Source organism: Pipistrellus hanaki (assembly GCF_964339955.1).
Source record: "Pipistrellus hanaki genome assembly, chromosome: 1".
Taxonomy (NCBI): Eukaryota; Metazoa; Chordata; class Mammalia; order Chiroptera; family Vespertilionidae; genus Pipistrellus; species Pipistrellus hanaki.
In genome coordinates, this window is record NC_140503.1 from 50934257 (window position 1) to 50950323 (window position 16067).

General features: G+C 39.3%; 2 protein-coding genes across 12 annotated transcripts in view; one reads left to right on the top strand and one right to left on the bottom strand.

Annotated features, from left to right (window-relative positions):
- Positions 1-1389: 1389 nt before the first annotated feature.
- Positions 1390-8603, bottom strand: PIERCE2 (piercer of microtubule wall 2). Of its 2 annotated transcripts, XM_084879654.1 has the most exons (3): positions 8366-8603; positions 2861-2887; positions 1390-2481 (listed from the first exon to the last, which is right to left on the bottom strand). In XM_084879654.1, exons 1-3 carry the CDS (start codon positions 8378-8380, stop codon positions 2134-2136), a joined length of 390 nt encoding a protein of 129 aa, XP_084735780.1. In that variant the 5' UTR covers positions 8381-8603; the 3' UTR covers positions 1390-2133. The 2 variants fall into 2 exon arrangements, with proteins under 2 accessions (XP_084735780.1, XP_084735781.1); XM_084879655.1 differs by lacking the exon at positions 2861-2887 and having other exon boundaries at positions 8366-8499.
- Positions 8604-8772: 169 nt separating this feature from the next.
- The window catches only part of CCPG1 (cell cycle progression 1), a 71262-nt gene continuing 63967 nt past the window's right edge, over positions 8773-16067 (top strand). For 8 of the 10 annotated variants that reach the window (XR_014794354.1, XM_084876243.1, XM_084876236.1 and 5 more), the window contains exon 1: positions 8773-8900. The gene's annotated coding sequence lies outside the window, so the exon portion shown is untranslated. Of the gene's footprint in view, positions 9162-16067 lie in introns of all 10 variants that reach the window. The other 2 variants (XM_084876240.1, XM_084876242.1) reach the window with 2 other exon arrangements.

Consider the following 16067-nt stretch of genomic DNA (forward strand, 5'->3'; position numbering starts at 1 on the left):
AGCTTAATTTTGAAAATAAAATGTATTTTAATAAACATTGCCTTCATAATTATTCAAAGTGTGAGATACATTTTTGGGGACACTCCATATAAATAAGTATTTTAAAAAAATATTTACATTATATACGTATACATGTTTATACACGTTTTTACTAGTTAATCTGTTTTCCCCTAATAGGACTTATTAGAATCTAAACTCCTTGAGGGCAGGCTCTTAGTGCCTTGTAGTCCCTCCACTTTAATAGGCACAGAATGACTACCTAATGGCATTCCAGACAATATGTTCAATTTGGAGATATTCATATGAGAATTTTAGCAATAACAACAAAACATAAGGCCTAAACACCAGCCATAGTAAAGAACGTTAGGGTAATAACTATATATTATATATTAAAAAGTTGACTCCACTTGTTACATATTGAGCATCTACAGAAGAGAAAATGGTTTGTATAGTTAAAGTGGAGAAAAGGCTAGTATATTCAAATTCTATTGCATTGTTTTTCTGAAAAATCTTGTGCAGAGCCTCAATTTAGAGGAAGTGAACAGGACCAGTTTTTCTTCTTGCTTGAGCCATTACCAAATAACAAATGTGGGGGTGTCTGAAAGAGTTTCGTGAAGCTGCAGTGAGTGAGCTCTTTCCTCACATCAAACCATTTATGTAAATAGGTGGTCAAGCTTTTCTGATCCCCTAGTGACTCACAAGATTATTCATTCTAATTGATGTTAATATCCTGAACCTAAAACAAAGAGAAAAATAGAAACAGTGACAGTAACAGCTTTTTGGTAAAAACAAAAATCCTCTTTGGATTTCTTTCAGTTAGAGAAAATGGGTACGAATGTAGGTCATTTGCAAAAGTGAATTGGTGTAACGCAAACTTCCAGAAGTATTTTTAAAAAACATTGCTTTTATAATTTTTCAAAGCGTGTTTATACATTTTTTGGGACACCCCATATAAACATAATATTTTAGAATATTTTATTGCCCCCTTTCTCTGACTTCTCAGTAAGCCAAAGCAGGCCAGCCTAGGCACAATTCCCTACCTGGTCCCTCCCCTGTTGCTTCTTCTATCCTGGGCCCTTCCTGGTTTCACTGACCCCAGCTTTAATAAATGTCTTCTAAAAATCACCTGGACTCATACTGTGAAATCTTTCCTGCACGAAGTCAAGAATCTACCAGTGGCCTAGGCAGACCTGCTCAGGGCCAGGTCCTTTCTGGTAACAAAACAACAAAAGACTGTCTTTTATTTATGTTACATTTACATAGTATAGTGTCTGTCATAAATAGGTGTTCAATAACTACTTGCTGGCCCAGCCAGTGTGGCTCAGTGGTTGAACATCAAGCTATGAACCAGGAGGTCACAATTCGATTCCTAGTCAGGGTACTTGCCTGGGTTGCGGTCTTGATCCCCAGTGTGGGGTATAGGAGGCAGCCCATTAATGATTCTCTCTCACTATTGATGTTTATCTCCCTTCCTTTCTGAAATCAATTAAAAAAATAATTACTTGCTAAATGAATGAATAACAAGTCCTTTCACCCTATCAGGGTAGCTCAGCTGGTTAGATCGTCATCCCGATCCACCAAGGTTGTGGGTTAAATCTCCAGTCAGGGGGCCCATACAAGAAGCGACCAATAAATATATAAATAAGTGGAACAACAAATTGATGTTTCTCTCTCTAAAATCAATTTTTAAAAATGTCCTCTCTTCCATGAGCTTAGCAGAGGGAATTAACATTTCCCCAGGTTCTAAGCCATTACTTGAAATAACACACAAGTGGGAAATTACTGGTCAGAGTCTTCCTTAATTCAATCTTTTTCTTAAGAGTTCCTGTGTTCCTTTGTCTTGATAAATATAGACAGAAGACAATTTAGATCATGAAAGTTTTTTTTAAGATTGTGGAATACATGGACTAAATAAAGCTAGGATGTACAAAAATGCTTCTACCTTTTATTCTGCTATTCTAACATTTTTAAGAAGTCACTCAGTTATCAGATGAAATACTTTATTGCTTGAAGACATTTTTTAAAAATTAAAATCTTTCCATATTCCCAATTAGGTATTCTAGCCTTAGACTTAAAACTCATTTTTTTCTATCCTGAGGATATTTTCTGTTAAATATACAAAAGAATATATTTTCATAGAGTATGTTGAAAATTAGGAAAGTCAAGGGTTCTAGTTCTGTCAGGTGCAGTATTTAGAGTGTTATTTTGATAAAGTCCCGTAAGTCTGATGTGTCTTGAAAATTCTTGCTCTTTTGGAATATAAATGCAGGGGAAAAACTGTGGAATAGGTAAAAATTCACCATAAGTACTTGAATTGGTTTTATACATAATCATCTTAGGCTCTGATAGTGAGGTAGCTGTATGGAGTGTTTTTGGATCCAACATACATGAAAACACAGGATTGCCAGGGTTCACACAAGTAGGCAGTTGTTGAGGTTTCATTTCTGTGTCTGAAGTTGAAGCTAACGTACTTTTCTTATCCTAAAATACAAACACATAAAATCATTCTCAATTATAAAGTTCTAGGGGGGGACCCCAAAACTATTAAAACTTAGCCCCAGCCCTAATTTAATACCACTCACAAAATTAACTTAAAAAATTTACTCAAAATGGCCGGGACCGGTTTGGCTCAGTGGATAGAGCGTCGGCCTGCGGACTGAAAGGTCCCGGGTTCGATTCCGGGCAAGGGCATGTACCTTGGTTGCAGGCACATCCCCAGTAGGGGGTGTGCAAGAGGCAGCTGATCGATGATTCTCTCTCATCGATGTTTCTAACTTTCTATCCCTCTCTCTTCATCTCTGTGAAAAATCAATAAAATATATTTAAAAAAAAAAAAAATTTACTCAAAATGAAGACTTACAAATGTAAGGCCTGAAACTGCAAAACTCTAGGAAAGAAATAAGAAAAAATATTATTAGTCTTCACAACAGTTATTTGGATATGACACCAGAAGCACAAGTAACATATGCAGAAGTAAACAAGTGGGTCTATATCAAACCAAAAAGTTTGTACAGAGCATAGGAAACCATGAACAGAATGAGACAACCTACAGAATGGGAAAAATGACTGCAAACTATATATCCAATAAGGAGTTAATTTTTAAAAACTATATTTTATTGAGATTTTACAGAGAGGAAGAGAGAGGGATAGAGAGCTAGAAACATCGATGAGAGAGAATCATCGATCAGCTGCCTCCTGCACACCCCCCACTGGGGATATGCCCGCAACCAAGGCACATGCCCCTGACCAGAATCGAACCTGGGACCCTTCAGTCCACAGGCCGATGCTCTATCCACTGAACCAAACCAGTTTTGGCAAGGAGTTAATTTTTTTAAAAAAATATAAGGAACTCATATAATTCGAAAGCCCCAAAACCCACACAAAACAATGAACCGTCTGATTAAAAAAATGGACAGAGGAATTCCAAAATGTCAGCAGAGTAAGTGGAAGCTACACTTACACTCTCCCAGGACCAAACTGGAAATACAACTAAAATACAGAAAAACTACCCCCAAAAATCAACTGAAGATGAACTGGAGAGAACCCCGATAACCATGGAGGGAAAGTGGAGACTGCATAAAGACTGGTACGAAGTACAGAGGCATGAAAGGGCTGGTCGGGCTCCCACAGACAGCAGCTGAAGTTCAGGAGGGATATCTCAGCTGTGGCGGGAGTTCCCACTGAGAACTCTGGGGTCTAAACCCCAAGCTTGGCTCCCCAGCCCAGAGCACCAGAACTGAGAAAGGTGCCCACATAACATCTGGCTGTGAAAAGTTTGCTGCCTGACAAGGATAGATGGCTTGAAATACAGACACCCTCTTAAAGGGCCAATGCATAAAATTTTATGTGCAACCACTCACCTTGGGCTCCAGCAAAGGGAGGGCAGAATGGACTGGAGGTGTGTGAGTAGAGTCCAGGGTTGGGGGCTTTGGGGTTGGAGCTCAGAGGGCAGCCACCTTGGTTTACTGTGCTGAGTCATTCAACTCATGCTGCTGAGGACATCTTTCTCTGGCAGAACTTTGTTATCCAAGTGGTTTTTGCTTAGGGCAGTGTTTCCCAAAGTGTGGTACGCGTACCCCCAGGGGTACGGGAAGAGTTTGGTGGGGGTACGTGTTGCACCGGAGTTTGGTGGGGATATGCACTGCACCGTGCTGTGCCCGTTCTCATGAGTATGAGGGGTACTCAGCGTTACGAAAATTATAGAAGGGGTACACATATGTCAAAAGTTGGGGAAACTCTGGCCTAGGGGAAGGCAGTTTCCCCACCCTGTTGGAAGTCTTCTCGCCCCACACTGTGGTCAATAGCCTGAGGTTAATCACTATCAATCCTGCTGCAGGTAGAGGTGGATCTCTGGAGGCTGGGGCTAGATAAAGCAGACCCTGGTGCACATCTTGGTCTTTCCAAAGGCACCCAGCCCCAGCAGAGAGAAACACAAGTTGTGGATTGCTGAGAGCTCCTAACAGAGTACTTAGGGCCAGTCACAAACAGCTCTGACATTGTCCTGCACTAGAGGTTTGGAGTCGTAGCAGACCTACCTAATACACAGACACAAACCCATACAGGCACCCAAAGTGGCAAGACAAAAAAACAAGCCCTATATGCAAGAGAATTCTCCAGAAGAAGAACTAAATGAAATGGAGATAAGAAACTTATCAGATACAGTGTTCAGAAGGATGGCAAGGATGCTCAATAGCATGAGAAAAGATATAGTAATTATGAAAAAAGACCAGTCTGAAAGGAAGAATGACATAACACTAATAAAGAACACATTGGAAGGAATACACAGTAGATTAAGAGAAGCCAAGGATTGAATTATGAATTAGAAGACAGGGTAGAAAAAAATCACTCCATCAGAGAACCAAAAATAAAAAAACAATTAAAAACAGGACAGCTTAAGGAAGCTGTGAGACAACATAAAATGTAACAGTATTCACATTACAAGAGTGCCAGAAGGGGACTAAAATGAGCAAAGGATAGAGAATTTGTTTGAAGTAATAATGGCAGAACACTTCCCTAACTTGGTGAAGGAAAAAGTCATACAAATTCAGGAGGCACAGAAAGTCTCAAGCAAGAAGAATCTAAACAGGCCCATGCCCAGACATATAATAAAAATGCCAAAAATTAAAGAAACGCTCAAAATAAAAATGGAGCCCACAGTATGGGAGAACATACTTGGCAATGATACATCTGATAAAGGATCAATATCCAAATATATATAAGGAACTCATTACAGTAGATTATAATTCATGAAATTGAGATCCTTTAAGATTTCTAAATCCTTAACATTTAGCAAGCATATAACCTCAGTTTCCCCAAGTCTAAAAGGAGATATAAATGTTTAGAGCTGTTCTGTCAGACTAATGTGAGGACAAAGCCTTTTTTCTAAGTTGCATATTTGGAACAGATTAGTTAGGTTCCTCTTAGTGTAACCCAACTCACCCTGAATTCCTGGGTTATCTATAATAATAGAAGCATATTATGCTAATTTGACTGGACATCCTTCTGGACAAATTGCAGCGGCAGGGGCCGAGACAGAGGTAGCTGCTGTGGAGGTGGGGGCCGAGGCAGAGGCTCCTGGCCACAGTGGCAGTGGGGGCCAAGCCCCTTGCATGAATTTCATGCATTGGGCCTCTAGTTATATATAATGTCTCAGCAAAGTTAAATTTACCAATGTCCATAACCTATTAGTTGTGAAAGCTTGAGTTCAAATCTGCAAATGTGAAGTATTTAATACACTTTTTCTTTTCCTTTGTTCAGATTTAAATGATTATCAACCTATGATCCAACCCTTCGTCATTATCATTTCCCCTTTGTATAAAAATTGGTTTTAAAAATCTGCCTTATGGAGATATACTGGGGGGAAAAATAGATGTAGAGATAAATTGCTTTTTTGCACATTTACCTCAATGCTTTTGTATGCTCTCCCAGAATTCAGTTCTGAAATTTGCAGGTTAACAACACTACATTAGTATACTACAATCTATATATATAAAAGTCTAATATGAAAAGTGTCCCCTTGGGAGTTCAGTCATTCGCTATGATGTGTGCTTACTGCCAGGAGGTGGCACAGAATGAAGGAAGGCCCAGGCAGGTGGCCACCAGGGAAGGGAGGTCCCAGCAAGCAGCTGGAAGGCCCAGATTGGCCCCGATCGCTGGCCAGGCCTAGGGACCTTACCCATATAATAGTCATATATCTTATAGGAAGCTGGCAAAATTAGAAATAGAACTCATCAGATCTTGCTCTTTATTCTTTTTGATGCTGCCTATTAATTTTTAAATTTTTTTTTAATATCAAGAGCACAGACATTGGATAATAATAAACTCCCAGCATCCTATGGTGTGTCAACAGGACAGCTTTTCTCAAAATGTCTAGGTTTCCTCTGCACAGGGAAAGCCTCTTAGGTGGAAGTCCTGTGATTTGTGGGGAAAAGTACCAACTCTTATTTATTTTATGGACACCCAGTCAGGTTGCCCAGGAGAGCCTCATTCATAGAGGACTCTCATCAAATCACCCTCTAATCCTGGTTCTAAATTTCAATCAGCTTTGGTGCAAAATGTAATACAAAAAAAAACAAAAAAACAATTATAGGTAAAATAGAGGATAAGTTAGCTGATAAACTTTTGGTATAATTCAGTGGTTGACATACTCATTAGTCAACAGAGCCAAATATCAACAGTATGACGATTGAAATTTATTTTGAGAGTCAAATTTTTAAAACTTACATTGTTATTAACAATTAGGTTACTTCTAAGCTGGCCTTTGCTAAAAACTCAAGGGGCCAAAGAGCCGTATGTGGCTTGTGAGCCACGGTTTGCCGACCACTGATATAATTTATATCACACAATATGGAAATTAGTGTCTACCTAAATCTTTTAGACCTCCGGGATAATTCACAAAGGTTTATAGACTTAGAAACAAAATACACATTATTTTTTTTGTCATAGGCCTTCACTGCAGCTTTCTATTTGGGTTTCACCTTCCTCAAATCTTATATTCTTAAAATGTGGAGTTCAAACTATATACAGTTTAAAATAAAACTAAACAAAATAGTCTAATACAAAGAAAAATAAAATCATTATTTTAAGTTCTCAGTTATGTTAGTTATGCAAAAAACAGTCAGCAACTGTTTTTTACTTAAGGATAAAAAGGTAAATTAAAATTGTAAATGATTATTTTAAAATTGACTGTTTTAGAATTGGCCTGGGAAAGAATACAAACCTACAAATAGATAGATGGCAGTAGCTTTCTTACTAATTTAATTTGTAAGGCTTTCCTAGAATTAGAAAAAGCCTGGCCACTTTTATTTTTCAAAGTACTTCAGTATAAACACATATTAAAAAATATAGAAGCCGTTGAAATAATAAAAATATTTCTTAGTCCTAGCTTGTTTGGCTCAGTGGATAGAGCGATGGCAGGGTTCCGGTTTGATTAAGGTCAAAGACACATGCCCAGGTGCAGGCCTATCCCCAAAGGGGGTGTGCAGGAGGCAGCCTATTGATGATTCTCTCTCATCATTGATGTTTCTCTCTCTCTCTGAAATCAATAAAAGTATATTTTTAAAAATATTCCTTAGAGAAGCTGTAATTATAAAATTATATTTTCTCTTTTTGATGTCACAGTTGATGTTAACATCCAAAGTAAAAAACAAAAACAAAACAAAAAACACAAAAAGGGATAGATAACTTGTTTGAAGTAATAATGTTTGAGACACCCTCTTATTTCTGTTGAGGCCCACCATGTTTCTTGTTAATGTTTTTCTTAACTCCTCCCCCCCACACACACAACTGGGGGACAGTTAAACCTTAGCTTTCTAGTTTCCATCAACAGCATGAGTGCACATATTTTTGTAGCTCATATCTTTATTTGAGCAAGGTAAAATGTAAATAAATGCAAAATGAACAAGGTACATTTTGTTGTTGTTGTTCAAAGCCATCACCTCATGGTTTGCAATAGGGTACGAGTAACATACCATCCCCAATCACCTTTATACCTTCACAACAATTCTGGCTTACATCAACATTGTACATTTGCATCTGTGTAGCTCAGTGGCTGCCTAGGAAGTTTTTTGTTTTTGTTTTTTAGGGTGGATGCCCCAAATTGAAAGCAAAGTAGACCAACATTCAAAAACATCCAGCCCTTTCTCTGGGTCTGTTTTTGTTCATCAGTTTATGTTGTTCATTATTTCCTCTAGATGTGTGAGATCATGTGATCCAAGAAATACCCTTGTAAGGACAATTATGTGAGACATAATCAATAAAATAAATAAAAATATTAAAACACACACACACACACACACACACACAAAACAAAAAAACAAAAAAAACAACAACATCCAGCCCTCTGTCCAAACCCACTCAGCCATACCCGGTCATTCTCCATATCTTTCTTTTTTCGTCAAAGGCAGTCTTTTTCTTCAGCAGATGACGAGAAGGCCAAAGGATGCGGCTTTTTTAGTACACCCAATTAAAGCCTGAAAGAGAAGGGAAAACGTGGGCTAGTGATCAAAATCCCTAGCTGTCCTCAGGGCTGAAACCATGAATCCTTTGGAGCGATTGTAGTAGCCCGTCTCCATAGCAACCTTCAGCGGCGCCTCTCCGCCTTCGGAGCGCCCGGACCGGATGTTGTGAGGCTCGCGGCTTCCTGCCGTCGTCTCCACGCCGCGGGCTGCGCTGCTCTTCGGGAGTCGTAGTTCTTCCCTCCGCTGCCGCCCGATGTAAGGCTGGGGGTGAGACTACGAGTCCCAGCATGCGCTGTGGCGCTCCGTCCGTCGCCTCCTCCCGGGAGCGGACGCCTGCGAGCAGGTTGTTGTTTTTATAAGAGGCGTCACTGGGCTCGGAGCTGTGACCAACGCCACCGCGACAGCTAGCCCTTGGGGGCGGAGGTGGCGGTGCCCCTTCAGGTACGGCCCTGGGTGGGTTTGGACCCCAGGACAGGAGTCGCGGCCATCTGTCAGGGCCCTGGCTGGCACCCGCGGCTCCGACGCCTGGCAGAGGCATTGGCGCGGTCTCCTCTGAGGCTGAGCTCCGAGTTCGACTCCCGCCGCCTGGTGCGTGTGGCCGCGAAACCGGAGTCTGCACGGAGCCGGTGGTGTCGGTTCCTGCGGCGTCGGGTCTGGTGGTCCTGCAGCCTCCGACTGCCACGTGCAGACCCTGCGCTAGAGGTGCGGGGGAAGCTTGCGGCTCGGGGGACCCTCCTCCCTTCGCCGGGCTGGGCTGGGTGAGAATCCATATGGTGAGATGTGGTGTGCGCCACCCTGCCGGGTTTTCAGCCGGCCCATCTTTTTTTCTCTTTGGTGACGTTTGAACCCCGCGATGCCAGGAATAGAAACATTAAATATTAAATAATGCAGGTGAGATTTCTCCTCGTACACCAGGCGCTCCATATCCTTGTCCTCCTCCGGCGGCCCCCATTGGCGTCGGCCGGCCTTTCTAATGGAGAAATCCTCTGGATTAGCTATCCATGTAGTGCCTTACTAGCCTTACATGTTTTCCTTGTTTAATGAGTCCAACTCTGCCGTTGGGAGCGCCAGTTTTAACGAACTCAGTCCATTAAGGTACTTTGTTGCAGGGATGAAATTTATACTGCTTCGTTCCAGCTTTATTGAAAAAAACGGAATGGAGTTTGCTTGCAGCTAGAACAGGCATTACGAATTTTAGGAGATTCGCATTTTCCAGTAAGGTCGCATCCCTTGGATAGTGCTTGAAATGTCACTCTTAGCCTCTCATATCCTTTGGCTTAAGATTTTAATATTATTAGGCCCCAAATTTTCGGTGCTGTTGATCACACCATCCTAGTGTGAATGGTTTATTATTCGTTCCTGAGCTCTGAGCCTAAAAGGGAAGGGAAAGAGGAAGTTGGGGGTGAGGGGGGGGGAGGGTGTAATTATTTTATTATTTTTATATTAATTACTTCATTACCTATCATAACTTGAAGTTAACAGAATTCTAATTCTCTTTTTTTTATTTAAAAAAATAGGTTTTTATTGAAACATCAGTGATGAGAGAGAATCATTGATCGGCTACCTCCTGCCCAACCCCTACCGGGGACGGAGCCCACAACCCTGGCATGTGCACAGATGGCATCTAACCATGTCCTCCTGGTTCATGGGGCCATGCTCAACCAGTGAGCCACATGGGCAGGGAAGGCGGTTATTCTTTTGAAGTATAATTTTAACCCTTTGCCTAAGGATGGGATCTAATTAAAGAAGCTATTAAAATCATTTACAATGTTTAAAATCATTCTTAAATGTGCTAAGTATTATTTTTTAAGTAAAATAAGTTAGAGAATAGTGCGATTCTAATTTTGTAAACTACATAGAATGTAGAGCAAGTATATGCGTTTGAAATGTCAATGTTAGAAACGTTTAAATCTGTAGCGTTTTTATGAGTTTGAGCCAAATTGAGAGTTGGCTGAGAAGCAAAATCTCAGTGGATTGAGAAAATGCTCCAGAGAATGGGAGCTTTGCACCTTACTTTATACATTCTAATCAAAGGAGGAGGAATAAGGATTACATGAAATCCATTGATAATAGAGGATTAGGAAGGTGGGAGAAAACAAAGCAGGGGAAATCTTGGGATTGGATAAAAAGTAAAACGAATAGACATACACTTGTACATTTGTGGATATAGGATTACTAGCAGTTAACAATTAACACGATAACAATAACATGAGGGGTTTTGTGGTCTGTGCTCTGATGCAGTGAGACGGTTTCGGTAAAAGGAAATTAGCCTGACATTGCAAAGCGTGGGGGGAGGGTGTAATTATTTTATTTATTATTTTTTTATATTAATTCATTACTTATCATAACTTGAAGTTAACAGAATTCTAATTCTTTTTTTAAAAAAGACCTCCCCTGAACGTGTCAGGTTTAGTATGTGGTCCCTTTTTGGTCCACAGAAATAAGACTGAAAGGATAATTTTAATTATAAAAGTGAAATTACAAATAATTTTTTATTTTTAAATACATTTTTATTGATTTTAGAGAGGAAGGGAGAGGAGAGAGAGAGAGAAACATCAGTGATGAGGGAGAATCATTTATCAGCTGCCTCCTGCTTGCCCCTACTGAAGATGGAGCCTGCAACCCTGGCATGTGCCCTGACCAGGAATGGCACTGTGTGTGACCTTCTGGTTCATAGGTTAGTGCTCTGCTACTAAGCCATGCTGGCCTAGCACAAGGAATTTTTTCTTTATACTTTCTGGTATTTCCCAAATTTTTTTATAGAAAGAGAACTGAACTTAAAAATGGAGATAGGTGTACCAATTCTAGTTATAAAGAAAAGCAAATAAATAACAACAAAAAAATGTAAAGTAATGGTTGAAAGGGACAAGAGTTCATTTGTTGGACTGGAAAGGTAAAAAAAAAAATGACAATAATTCTTAGTATTTGTACAACTCATCTGATTTTGCTCTGTTTTCACTTTGTAGAGTAAAATAAAAGAAAAATCTGCTAAGCATTTCTTCAGTTAAAGCAGTGCAATCTTGATTATTTTTATAAATCCATCAGATGATAAAATATAGGGATATTAATCTCAAAATATATCCAGATCTGGATATAGCAAATCTGTCATTTGTTACTCTGTAAGCATTTGACAGTGGAACTATTAAGCAATTATTATAAAATTGGAATTTTAAATTTGTTTTCATTGAATCGCTTTGAGTACTATGTTTTATATGTTTGATACTTCGAATTTTTGTTAACTTTTGTTTCCTTTTATGAGTATGTTAGATACGGTTTGTACCGTATCTAACATACTCATTTTGTTTTTGTTTTTGTCATACAGGAAGGGCCATATTGTTCTATAGGAATAGTCCATTTATTTTTGTAATTATCAGACTTGAAAAATTGGGGTTTATCTCTTTCCCATTTTACTGTGTTGGCTCAATATCTTAATAGATATTTGGATCCATTTACAGGACATAAGCCTTCATGTCTGATTTATGAACTGTTCACAGTATTGTGGCTCAGGTTGTATAATTGTACTTATCCAAATTAAATAAGATTTCTAAAAATTAAGTATGTACTGCTAAGATCATGGAAGTAGCCCTTTCTGAGCATGTAAAGAATGTGGATACAGCAGCAAGGCCTGAAAGCCAAGGGTGTTTTAAAACAGAAAATGCAGACTCATCTAACACTGCGGAACTGTTAAGAGGCTGGATTGTTTTTGTGTTGGTGTGTGGTTAAGGTGAGGAAGTTGCCAATTGTAAGTGATAATTTACATTTTCAAGAATTGTCTTCCTGGCAGTTCTGCAATTTTGACTAGATAAACAGCTAAAAAAAATATGGGTCAGCTTCAAAGATCATGTCCAATACACTTGAAAAAAATCTCAAATTGAGTTCTAAAATGAAATTTAGCTCTGTAATATGGGGAGGATTACAACTAACTGATGAATTTTGTGATTTTTATTTTAAGGGCATTTAATGTGTGGATACCTGTTTAAAGGCCTGTAGAGTTTTCTGACAGAAGTATTAGAAAATGAGTTAAGTGAGTAAAAGGATTTTTTCTGTCATTACGGGAAGTCAAAATAATTTTTCATTAGTACTTGTCTATAAATCACTTTCCTGAAACCTTACTTCTGGTTCATATTGCCAGTGCGATGGAATGTTAAAAAAAAAAAAAAAATTGGATTTGGAGTCAGATGTTTAGTTATGTTGAGCAAGTACTACAGTGTTTTGGGTTCCTGTTGTTTCCATTTGTGTTGTAAATAATAGCCAGTTGCTGTACTTCATGGGGTATTTGTGAAGATCAATCAGATATGAAAATGTTACCAATTTGTAAGAGTGACTCATGTAAAGTATTGGCCTTCTAGCATTCACATAAAGCATATGTATTTGAAGTGTGATGACTCAATGCAATATATACTTTTTTGACTGGGAAGTTTGGAGAAGAGTCAAAGGTGATCTTCATTTGATATTTCTGGTAGAGCTATTTGGCGGGTTTTGTTTGTTTGTTTGTTTTGATTGAAGGAAACTTGGCTCCTCTCCTGATTGTGACTTTGCATTCTGCTGCCTTAAAGGTCCTGAAACTGAAGTGTGCTTTTATGGTTGTGCTTTTAATGTTGGTTTTGATTTGTTTTAATAGCATATCTAAAGTATAAGGAAGAAAAGTCTAACTTAACAGTAGACAGTGGATGTTGTTTTTAATATTTTAAAATAGCACTTTGAATTGAACTGGTCCTCTGAGAGAGATAAATTCTATGTGTAAGCACTGGTCTTTCAGTGTAAGAATTATAGTTTAGGCTTAGCTGGTTTGGCCCAGTGGATAGAAGGTGGGCCCTGAGGACTGAAGGGTCCCAGGTCCCATTCTAGTCCAGGGCACATGTACCTTGGTTGCAGTCTCTGGTGGAGGGCGCGTGTGGGAGGCAACCAATCAATATATCTCTCTCACATCCATGTATCTCCCTCTGTGTCTCTCCCCCTCCATTCCACTCTCTAAAACTCAATGGAAAAATACCCTCAGGTGAGGATTAAAAAATAAAATAAATAGTTTAGAACTTAGATGCCTCCTTCTGGGGAAGTCAGCTTTGCCTCTTAGAGCTAGGTTCACATATTCTGTATAAATAAAAAGGTCTTTTAGAAACTTGTCAGTAAATTCTGATGACTTATGAGAATAAATACAAGTAAATCAGAGTAAAAGAAGAAAAATAGGTAATTTATCATGGGTTGGTAAAACAGCTTATTTGATTAGTTAATAATGCAAATAACATCTTTACTAACATTTTTATCTAATGTTACTAGAAAGTAACAATAAACATATTTAATTTTTCTGTAATAAGGTGTGCAAACTTTGAAAAAATTGAAACAATAAAAATTTTAAAATTCCTTTGTTTTCCATCTTTTCATCTTTTTTCTCAAATGAAAAAGCTGAAGTCAATTGTAAAAAAAACCAGGACGGTAATCCTTTTGTGAAAAGTATGTTTAAAATAAACAAAAATATAGCTTACTTGGTGCTCTCCCTCTGGAGAGCAGGCCCGTGTCTTTCCCTTTCCCTTCTCCCTCCTCTTCCCTGCAAATAAATAAATAAAGAGATTAGGTGATAAATATATATATTTTAACAAGTGAAACCAGATTACTTTTTAAGAAAATGAGACTAGAAGAAAACAAAGAGCCAGGACCCTTACTTATCCCTAATAGGGAAAAAGGGCCCCCACCAGGGACTGTGGTGTCCAAATAAGAGCAGTGTGGACCTGAGTCAGTTTAGATATTTGTTGGCTCTTTCAGGTTTGTCCAAAATTAAGATATAACAATCCCGGAAAGTCAGGATTTTTCTCAGAAAGATACCTCGTGAAAGGACTATTTCCATACTGACAGGTATCTTAATTTTACTCACTTTATTTCAAACTTTTTGCCAAAGGTGTGGCTTCTTTCAGGCTGAGGTAGACGGGGTGCTTTTATCTTCAATAGTTGCTTTTGTTTCCCAGTTTGAAGGATGTTGCATCATAGAAGGAAACTCATGAAGAAATTGTATGTTGACTCACTTCTTGCAGAGTTTATTTTCTAGATCAAAAAGTTTATCTGTTGTATGTAACAGTATCCTGGGCATGAATAAAATGAAATTACTGCTCCTGTGCAAGATTTCTTTCCAGATGCCTATCTTTAGTGATAGATTGCAGTGTTTAAAATGGTATTCCACTCCATTAGAAGTAGGTGAGCCTGCTTACTATAGATAGGTTATCTTTGCATCCACTTACATGACGAATATAACGAGGAGGCAGGATAACTATAGGACCCACATCATGATGCCAGAAGTACTGAATTGAGGAAAGCCCCAAGTCTTTTCTCTATCAGGTCTCCATTGATATCTAAGATTGTAAATACTCCAATATAATAAAGAGGTAATATGCAAATTGACCATCACTCCAACACACAAGATGGCTGCCCCCATGTGGACACAAGATGGCCAGCAGGGGAAGGCAACTGGGAGGGACCAGGCCTGCAAGGGAGGGCATTTGGGGTGATCAGGCATGTAGGGGAGGGCTGTTAGGGGTGACCTGACTGGCAGAGGAGGGCAGATAGGGGGGACCCAGGCCTGCAGGGGAGGGCAGTTGAGGGCATTTGGGCTGGCAGAGGAACAGTTAGGCATCGATCAGGCTGACAAGAGTCATTAGGGGATGATCAGGCTGGCAGGCAGAAGCGGTTAGGGACAATCAGGAAGGCAGGCAGGCAAGTGATTGAAAGCCAGCAGTCCTGGATTGTGAGAGGGATGTCCGACTGCCCATTTAGGCCCCATCCCAGGCAGTAGGACATCCCTCGAGGGGTCCCAGATTGGAGAGGGTGCAGGCTCGACTGAGGGACACACACCCATTCCCCTCAGCCCCCCGTGCACGAATTGTGCACCGGTCTCTAGTGTTTTAATATGAATTCCTTGAAGAAACTGATCATCTGGAAGATGATTTGATTTGTATCAGTCATTCACTATACTTAAAATTGAATTTGTCTTTTCATTTTTAAAAATTTTTATTAAAAAAAGGTTATTTTTCCCTGACAGTGTAACTCAATTGGCTATGTACCATCCCCATATGCTAAGGGGGTTTGATTCCCCTGTCAGGGCACATAAAAGAATCAACCAATGAATGCATAAATAAGTGGAACAACAAAGCGATATTTTTCTCTCTAAGAAAAATCAATAAATAGCCTTCACCGGTTTGGCTCAGTGGATAGAGTGTCGGCTCTTGAACTGAAGGGTCTCAGGTTCAATTCTGGTCAAGGGCATGTACTGGCCAGCAGAAAGAACATTTGAAATTTTTCATTAGTTGGTATATTGAATCTTCTTCCTTTTCTCAAATGAAGTCCAGTTTAGAGTAGACATTTTCATATCCTTGTGGGGAGATGAAAGTTTCAGAACCTTTGAAAAACATTATAGAAATAGGTCCTTGAAAACTATCTGGACGGACTCTCATCTTTGATCACATTTATAGTACGCAGCACTTTTGGGACCTTTGCTGTCAGCCCATTGGTTGTCTTTCATCGGAATTATAGACTTTTGGGAGAACAATACCCCTATTATTCCTCATCATGTCTAATTCTAGACTTTTGGGAGAACAATGCCCCTATTATTCCTCATCATGT

What these genes read in the sequence shown, in the direction of transcription:
- PIERCE2 (XM_084879654.1), bottom strand. An exon ending in CAGTTTCAGGCCTTACATTT is followed by an intron (nt 2,482 to 2,860) that starts GTAAGTCTTCAT and finishes TTTGTATTTTAG; the next exon opens with GATAAGAAAAGTACGTTAGC.